Genomic DNA, 10,440 nt, shown 5'->3' with positions numbered 1-10,440 from the left:
TTGAATTCATAATTTCTTAACAGAGATATAAAATATTCTCTTGAGATAAATTTAATGGATTTGGTTATTCAGAGTGTTAGGTCTAACCACTTTAGTAAGGAGTTACTAAAGTATTGTTAGGGTACTTTTTTTTTACACCTAACTTTATTTGAGTACCACCTATTTATTTTCAAATACCACTAATAAGTTATTGGGTTTCCACAAATATTTTTTGCTCTATTATTATGTTAATTACAAATGTTTCATATCTCATTATCTAAATTGGGTTATGATATAAACTATCACAAAAAAGCCCAAAAACTCATATTTTATCCAATTTCATTATCATTATTTAGCTAAGCCCAAAACCAGCCCTATGAACCCAATACACACATCCTATTCTATTTAAAGCCTAAGAATACTTATGCTTGAAAATATTTGAAAAGCCCATGATTCAAGTCTATGGTAAAACAATTTTATCAACGGAATTCAAATCCATAATCAAAACCCATGATTTAAACTCATGGCAATTTATTTATCCAAAACCCAATTCACATTAACAATATCAAAGTCCAATTCTCATTGGCAACATCAAAACCCAATTCTCATTGGCAATATCAAAACTCAATTCTCGATGGCAATATTTAAAACCCAATTTTCATTGGCAACATCAAAACTTAATTCTCATTGGCAATATCAAAGCCTAATTCTCGCTGGCAATATTTAAAACCCAATTCTCATTGGCAATATCAAAACTCAATTCTCTTTGGCAATATCAAAAACCCAACTTACGTTGACACTATTAAAAAGCCAAGCTAACTACTTGGCACTATTTTATCAAAAGCCCAAGGTTATTAATACTTGGCAAAATACTATATCATAATTGTTTTACTTAAAAGTCCAACAATGAACAATACTTTAGATTCTTAAACCTATTACTATAAATTACAAGCTCATGAAATTTATGAATTATTTATTCTCAAAACCCATGGCAATCATCTTATAAAAGCCCATGGAAAGTTATGATTATTTATCTTAGACCCGTGACATTTATTTATTTCGTTTCATATTATAAACTCATGTTCACTATCTATCTTACATCAAAACATTCATAATATTTATTTCCAAAACTCATGGTAATTATTCATCCTACATGCCCATTATGATTATCTATAGAAAAACTCATGAGAATATCACATTATTCCATTATAATGGATATTGCCTCTATTTAAAACCCATGGTAAATATTATTCTCAAGAAAATATTGGAGGCCATTATTTTAAAAGCCCCAAAGAAAATATCATTTACAAAGGAATCCATAGCAAAAATTATGAGAAACTATACAAGTTGTTATTTAAAACCCATGAAAATTAATACCCAAAACCTATCATAAATATTTATTAAAGCTCATGGATTCATTTTTATTTCTACTAACAACTAAAACCCATGTGGAATAAAAAATCCATGACAATATATGGTAGCTTTGTCCATTTTGTAGGGCTCATAATGAGAAAGCAAAAGGATTGGCCCAAATGGAGAGAACCACCAAGTCAGAGGCCCACCAAAATACTTAGCCCTCATGGCCGAACCCAACATAAAATCTCAGCCAAAACAGCTCATGTGTGCAAACTGGCCCCACTGGAAAACTCCATTTAGTTTTGCCTTCCGCTAGAGGTCACCTCAAGAAGCAACCAAGCTCCCAAACCAAATTAGGAGTTAGCCACCTGTCCCACTGCCAACTTTGACGTGAACAGTACCAAAGGTTGACACCTAAAGACTAATGGGCAATAAATACCCTTCTTCCCCAAATTTTGGTCACAACTCAAGGAAGTCATAAACAAGACCTCCAAGCTCATGAAATCATCAACCAAATAGTTTATTTTATTACTAAAAATGTATGTAATTGGTTCATGAACCAAGCCCATGAATCATAAAGGGGAAAATTTGGAAATATGTGGTTTGGAGGGCATAAAAGGATCTCCAGTGGAACCCTCTGAAGTGGACTTAAACTTTGACACCTAACTTGGGGTGTTAAATCCTACTTCCTAGTTTATTTTATTACTAAAAATGTATGTAATTGGTTCATGAACCAAGCCCATGAATCCTAAAGGGGAAAATTTGGGAACATGTGGTTTGGAGGGCATAAAAGGATCTCCAGCGAAACCCTCTGAAGTGGACTTAAACTTTGACACCTAGCTTGGGGTGTTAAATCTTATTTCCTAGGGTCCAAATCTCAGTTACAGCACTAAAATTCTTCCTTAATACTTGCCTTAATCCCATTGGCTAAACATAATCTCAGCAAACTTAGCTTTTAATGCAAGATTACCCCAAATATTACTCATGTGTGACATTGCCCAAAGAAGCAAAATAGCCCCAAAAGCAAATTCTCATTTTAGGCCAAATCCAGGTTATTAATTCAGCTGTCCTGCTCCCCTGAATCAAACCTACTTTTTTTTTGGATTTTAGCTAATTAATGCTTGCTCTAATCCTCTCTATAAAAGACAAATCACTCCAACCCCTTAAGGAGGGGGGGAGGGGGAAGCCTCTTTAAAAAATTTATGTCATTGACTATATTTTGCAGAAATTCAGTCCCTCTTAAGCTTTCTTTAAGCTTCCCCAAGCTCTCTTAAGCTCACTCACAACCTTTCTCAGCCTATAGTCACCATAACACCAACATTCCCCACCTTGCTTACACCTTCTTACTGCATAAACGTCCCATGACTGACCATAACCAGCCTAAACTCCCTCCATGAAACTCGGCCAAGCTTCCTCTTAACCAACTTTTCATAAGCTCACACACTCACCCAACAAAAAAGCTTCTCCTTACATACCACCCACATTTCCCTTAAGGATCTTAGTAACCACATGCTGCACTAAGCTAGGATTCCCTTTCTCCCTTCATACCATGCCAAATAACTCCTTTTTTATCACTATGCAACCACTAATATTTACTTATTGTTTTACTATAAAAGGCTATAATGTATTTGAGACTTTTGGAATTTTTTCTTCATATTGATGTAATGATGGCTGAGAGTATTGTGGACCCTATGGAACAAAATATACAAGAATTTCCTGAAGTTAATACTTTATTAAATTTATTTAATAATTGAATGTAAATTACCCTAGCGCTGGAGATAATATTGTACTACCGGAGGACTAATTTGAACTATGATGCTATAAGAGGACTAGTAATACAACAAACTAACAACAGTAATGTGTTTATTGGACTTTATTGTTGTCTTCTTGTCAAGGTGCAGCCTCTATCTCTTGCTTGGGCGGGCTTACATGACACCGAAAGTTTTTGGGCTTTATTTCAAGAGTCCATCGTCAAGTTTCAGCTTGGCTATCCCATATTCTATTTGGGAACATCAAAATTTTCCCTTCAACAAGTATATATTTATGAAATTGGATTTCATAAATATATGATGAATAACTTAAAGGATTAAACTGAGTACTCAAGAATTAAGATATAGTAATCTTCAAAGTGACAACCTACATTCATAACTTTGTATTACTACGAATATTTTATGAAGGGGTTGCATGTACAATAAAATCTTGAGATATAATTTATTAATAAGGCCTAGAGTGCAATTATATTTATATAGTGGTATTAAATATAATTAATGGTAACTTTGGACATGTCAATAGTTGACAGAAAAGTCTAAGGCCCATTGGAGCTAGAGTCTTATTTGTTCATTTTTGGTCCTACTCCAAGCCACATACTAAAACCCAATTGGAATGGCCCGAAAGGCTAGCCCAATTGGATAATCAGTTATAAGGAGAGAAACATACAAAATTTTATAAGAGAATGAAAAGATTTGTATGTGAGTGTAGGACAATCTCTTATTCTCCCTTAAACACATACATATAAACTGATTGAGAGACCACACTTCTTGGGCACAAGTGGAATTGGAGTGAAGATTTAAAGTATTTCTAAGTACTTCTAATCTTTGGTTTTGAATTTCACCGTACCAAGGTACACTCTCTTGTTCTTATATTCTGAAATTTACATAGTACATGTTATCAATTGCTAATGAAGTAGATCCGTTAATTTTCCGCTGCGTAAGTTTTGTATGCGATATAAAAATGTGTTTTTTTTTTCCAACAAGAGCTAGGGAGAATTCGCATGCCTCAAAAATGTTAAGGTTTGTTGTTTATATAGAAGTGAAGAGCTAACCTAAATCCCTTAATATGGGGGAATTTCCTTGTAGAGAAAAGGATCCCAAGATACTTGGGGATCTCCTTCCCATATATAGGAGATTTGATTGTGCGGTAGGATCTTCGGTCATGATGAGCAAGTAATTTCCATGCATGGACATATGAGTGGACCCCACACAAGTTCCATAGGAAACCCTAAGGTGATGGGTCGTCAAGATCGAGGGTTGGATCATCAACCTGGATTCGATAGCCCATAGGGTCAGTCATCCCTTTGGGATCAGTTTAGGTGTAAGGCCGATGATCAGACAAGGAAGGTTCGTCAGGTGAGGAAGGTTCGGCATTCTATGTTGATCAATCAAAAATTATCCTCACCCAAACCGATGGGTCAGGAGGATGCATGAAATCTCTTGACGAATCCCTGATGACGGAGTCGATCAGCATGGGAATGATCCGATGGGTCAGGAGGATGTGTGATGGAGTCGATCGGCATGGTCACGATCCGATGGGTCAAGAGGATGTGTGATGGAGTCGATCGGCATGGTCACGATCTGATGGGTCAAGAGGATGCGTGACGGATCCTTGATAACGGAGTTGATTGGCATGGTCACAATCCGATGGGTCAAGAGGATGCATGACATCCTTCAACATATCCTTGATGATGAAGTTGATTGACATGGTCACGATCCAATGGGTCAAGAGGATGCGTGACATCCTTCGATGGATCCTTGATGACAGAGTCAATCGACATTATCTCGATCCAATAGGTTAGGAGGATGCGTGACAGATCCCTAATGACAGAGTCAGTCGGCATGGTCACCATCTGATGGGTCGGATATGTTGACGACTCCTTGATACGTGATGACCGTCAAGGCGGAGTGTGTCGTATGATGTCAAGAAAGGTACCTGACGATACTTTTGGTGATCAAAGACTCCTTTGGTGAGCTCACGATACTTTTGGTAACCGAAGACTTTAGAGTGTTAAAAAAATTTTGGATGGTGAAAATATTCCCAATCAATGTATATATATGATTTTGATGTTAAAGTCAATTTTATTGAAAAGGAAGCTCATGAAGCTAATAATTGCTACTCTCTTAATTTATATTATAAATCAGATACCGAGATTTTTCTGGCCTACAATGACTTGCACTGACGTAAAAGTAATCCCTGGCCTACAACTACAATGACCTTTTTTTTCTTTTTTTCTTTTTTTTGATACGACAACTACAATGACTTTTATTTATTTATTTTAGGAACAACTACAATGACTTGGTATTGAAAGGTCGCTGTAATTCACATGAAGATTCTTTAAGTGGGGTGGGATCTATTCATGCTTTCTGGTTTCAAGCCATTCAGGTTGACGAGTATTACAATGAATGGTTAATAAAAAGATTGAAACCCATTGCTGAAGTGGGAGCATCATCATACAATTTTTATCATAAAAATATATATTATTAGTATGTATTTAGCAAAAATTAAAAAGTCAGCTTATTTTACTATTCAACTTATTTTTGTTACTATTCGTAAGCTTTACTGCATTTTTTGATATTATTTATAGGTTTCACTACAATACTTTCAGCAAAAAGTTTTCAATTTCAACAAAATAAACAGATTCCAAATAGACCCTTAGTCAAATTATTTTTTAAAAAAGTAAACGTAATTAGTTACAGATTAAAACTCTTACTTAAATTTAATACTATTTTTTATCTTCTTTTTTTTTAATTTTTAATAAGAAAGAACGTGTGGCGATCTTTGTTGTGTGGTAATTTTTATTGAGTATATGTGATTGGTTTTTTTTTTTTTTTTTAAATTTTATAGTTCATTTATATTAAATTCTTAGTATTTTGCACTTATTAACTCACTTGACACAAAGATTTAAAAACTTAAGTGAATACATAACACAAATTTAAGTGGATAATTATAACGTGGTCTCCATATAAATTTAGACACATGACGTAAAATTAAATTTTAATTTTAAATTATAATTGAACTTTTGTGAATTCTACCTATTAATATATATATATATAAAAAGAAGTATATAATTTAGAATAGAAAAGGTATCGCTAAAGCAGTAAAGCATATAAAAAAAGTTTAGAAATGCCCAAAATTAAATTAGTCGAAGAAAAGTATTCTACCAACATTTGGGAGCAGAACACCCCTCACCTTTATCAACTACAATCTGCGGGTCCAAACTATGAATACATTGGCCAGCCAACTAAACTTTAATTTCTTTTTTCCTGTTAATAAACATATGATAACTCAATATAATCATAAGTTGAGTGACCATGATAAATTACTGGGGCTAGATTTTAATCATTTTAACACATAACAGGACCATGATTTTAGTTTATCCACAGCATAATTCCATATCTCAATAGGAAGTAAATTACTCTAATAGATTTGCCAACATGAAAATTCACTTCATCATCTGGACTAACTATGTTTAATTGCAGCCATTATTTGATATTTCCCATTTGGATGGTAATTGGAATTGTGTTAAGTCTCCCTTGGTATACAAAGGAGCATGCTTATCTCAATTTCACTTAAAATGTTGTGACATGATACACATTTAGATCTGCAATATGTAAATCGATCAACTTGAGAGGATTCTAATACTTTGACAAAAGCTCCAATTTCCCCCCCTTGATTAGCGGCTCTCAGAATCCTGCTTCATGATTGAGCAAGGCTTTAAACAAAAATCCAATAGTGCAAATATCAAACTTGTGGATTCTATTCCTCAGAATTTCATAAGAAAAGTATTTGAAACTACAATATTGACAACATCAAACAACAACAACAACAGTAAATCTCAAAGCCTCGAACACCAGCCACTGTAAATACTTTCAGTTGTAATAACTTAAACAAAGAAACAATCAACTATGATGAAAGAAGACAAGAAAGCTCCCCTTTTCTAAAACGCCCTACTTCTTCTAGTGACAGCATAGCTTCTGCTTCTTGGATATACATCTGTGTTGACCTTGATATCTTCTTCGAATTCACACGGCTTGTCTTCGTCGATCCTTCCAATACCAACACTGCGGCTTCGAGGAATATCATCAGGCCCTGCCATTGGAGACTTGGTAACCTGCTGTTTTTGAAGAGAATCCAACTGAGTTCTATTGCCTACACTCCTTGTCGAAGCAACCCTTATGAGCTCACTGTAATCTTCTTTGCTACTGGATTTGGTGGAGTTGATGCTAAAGCTCTTAGGCAGAGTGGTGATTTGAGACGTGGGGCAAGCTATGGCTGCGCCAATGCCATATTCAAAGTGGCCAGAGCATTCAGTGATGCTATGGACATAGAAGTCCCTGATCTTGATCAGGAGTCTAATTGGTGCCTTGTACCAGCTGAGTTTTCTTTTTTTGGTACCTTCCTTGTTAACCATGTCGGTTCAAAAACACCAAGTACTATTTTCTTTGGTATAGATGTGTGTGTGATATGAACAAGAGAAGAGAACGACTAGAAGATATATTGGAAAAAAAAAGTTTGGTATGGGAATTTAGGTAGTTAATTGGAGGATATGATCTGTGAAGTGTGAAGGTATTTGGATGTAATTTATTAAATATGATGGTCTATAAGTGGTGAGGGGGACAATTTGGCAATATAAAAGTGATAGCATGAGAGAGAAATGGGGTTTAGCCTTGGGATATTTAATAAGGCCTTGTAGTATACAATACGGTCCAATGACCATTCAAGGACTGAAGCTTTGGAAGAACGTGGCGACTTTGTCAACTCAGTAAACTTGGTGACTTGATTTTCAAAAAGTAAACTTGGTGACTTTGTCAAAGTAAAGCAAAGCTTGGTTTCAATATTAAGCAACAAAAATTCTAAAACCACGTTAAAATGCCATAATTTCTGTTACAACTATTCATATAATAGACTATAAGCGATGGATTTAAGTAAAAATGACAAATAGTCAGTTACAATCTCCAAAATAGTTGTAGCAAAAATTATAGTATTTTATATGGTACTAAAACTATACATTAAACAACGGTGATAAAAATATTTTTAACACGGACAAGTAAAAATCCAATATATGTTCCAAAACAAATAAATAAAACAAAAATATTTTGAAGATTAAAATTTAATAGATGACAAAGAAATTGAAATGGCCATCCGAAGGTATCAAAGAGTTTTTCTTTTCTTTTTTCCTTTTTTTTTTTGTGAATCGAAGGTATCATACTCTTTTCCTTGTGTGTCAGACATTTCAACTGTAATCCATGGACTTCACCATGGGCTAGTTTTTGTCCCCTACATCTACAATTTTAACAATTGATTAATGACATAGCTATTAATGTTTGATACTCTAAAAATATTATAAGCATGGATGATATAAAAAGAAAATATAATTCACTGGTAAATTTGTTAAAATTCATATTTAATAAAAAGATATTGAGTGAAATTGTAGTATTAGGCTACAATCAAATTTGTAGCCAAACTTTGTCCTAAAAAGATTGAATCCTACATTGATAAAAAAAAAATAAAAAAAAAAAGATAAAAGAAAAAAAAGAATCTTTATTTATTTATATTTGTCGCGTGAGTTATTAGGCTAAACTGCAAGTCCAACACAAGTGAATGAGATAGGTGACATTACCAAGGAGCCATTAGTGATGTAATCAGATGATGATTACCGAAATTAATTTATTCTATAATCACTTAATCACTAAAAAAAAAAAGACTTGTTGGCTCCAAGATTTGATCAAATATATAATCAAAAAGACTTGTCGGCTCCAAACAATGGAATTTGATCAAATATATAATCACTTAATCACTAAAACAAGGCTTGTTGGGTCCAAAATTTGATCAAATATGTAATCGGCAAGACTTGTTGGCTCCAAACAATGGAATTTGATCAAATATATAATCACTTAATCACTAGAAGAAGAATATTTGTGGGCAAGGGTCATGCTTGTAATAAAATGTTTAAATTAAATGTCAAGTTTAATAAAGCATCTACTAGTTCGGCTCCAAACAATGGAATTTGATAAAATATATAATCACTTAATCACTAAAAGAAGAATATTTGTGGGCAAGGGTCATGCTTGTAGTAAAATATTTAAATTAAATGTTAAGTATAATAAAGCATCTACTAGTTCTATTTTATGTTTTCTTTTGTGAATTTTTGGTATACTCATTTTTGTCATATTTATAGTATATATGTGAAAATTATGAGTAGCTTAGGATTAATTCCAGGACTAACAAAGAATTTTGAAAAATGTGAAATTTGTAGTCAAACAAATATTACATAAAGGACTCATAAAAGTGTTGAAAGAAATATCAAATTACTTGAATTAATTTACACTGATTTATGTGAATTAATATTCCATTTTATGCTTTCTTTTGTGAATTTTTGGTATACTCGTTTTTGTCATATTTATAGTAGATATGTGAAAGAAAAATCTAATCGAGTTAACAAATGTTATGTTAATCGAATCATGTCCTCCCTAAAATCTTCGAGGAAAAACAATATTGATCATTTGTCATATTTTAAATAGGATGCCACATAAGAAAAACTAAAATACGTTTTGAGTTGTGGAAAGGCTATACAAACCACCACCAAGCGTGTTGGTCAACTGGTAAGGGGTTGTCCTAGCTTAACCAAGGTCTCGTGTTCGAGCCTTGGGCATGCAGCTGCGTTAAAACTCGGTTGGGAGAGCTTTGCTGCCCTTGTGGTCCTACCCGGCTCGAATCCGGATTTAGTTTGCTTGTAGTAAAATAGTTAAATGTTTATAAGTTGTACTAGTTCTAAGGCTTTTGGTATACATAGTATAACCACCACCAATAAAGCATGATGTATTGGGTCAACCTGGTAAGGGGTTAGTTGGTATAAGCGTCCTACTAACCAAGGTCTCGTGTTCGAGCTTGGGCATGTAGCGTTAAAACCGGGGGGAAGCTTTGCTGTCCTTGTGGTCCTATCCGGATTTATCCGGATTTAGTCAAATCCGGATACCGGGTGGTTTAACCAAAAAAAAAAAAAAAAAAAGTAAGGCCATGCTAAAATTTTGTTGTTCATAAAGTATTAAATCACTTTACTTTCATGTATGCCTGAGTACAGTACAATACTATGTGTCAATGTAATGAGGGGATAAATAAATCAAGTTATTCAGTTTTCCATGCATTAAGTCTAAATTCATATAAAGACCTGAAAAAATTCCTAATCCCAACTGTTTTCTTTATTTTTAATCTCTTGGTGACAATTTTTTTCCAAAAACAAATGATGGAGCTTTTTTTTTGTGGATGGCAAAAGACAACTGCTGGCGGTTTTTGTATGTAGAATTCTACTGTGATGATATTTTGATTTTTATT

At 33.8% G+C, this 10,440-nt stretch overlaps 1 protein-coding gene across 1 annotated transcript; it reads right to left on the bottom strand.

Annotated features, from left to right (window-relative positions):
- Positions 1-6,838: 6,838 nt before the first annotated feature.
- LOC115950592 lies at positions 6,839-7,728 on the bottom strand. The gene has a single exon (XM_031067796.1). The coding sequence runs from the start codon at positions 7,517-7,519 to the stop codon at positions 7,046-7,048; it is 474 nt and encodes a 157-aa protein (XP_030923656.1). The 5' UTR covers positions 7,520-7,728; the 3' UTR covers positions 6,839-7,045.
- Between the last annotated feature and the right edge of the window lie 2,712 nt (positions 7,729-10,440).

Source organism: Quercus lobata, chromosome 6 (assembly GCF_001633185.2).
Source record: "Quercus lobata isolate SW786 chromosome 6, ValleyOak3.0 Primary Assembly, whole genome shotgun sequence".
In the NCBI taxonomy this organism is placed as follows: domain Eukaryota; kingdom Viridiplantae; phylum Streptophyta; class Magnoliopsida; order Fagales; family Fagaceae; genus Quercus; species Quercus lobata.
This window is presented reverse-complemented; position numbering and strand designations above follow the sequence as displayed.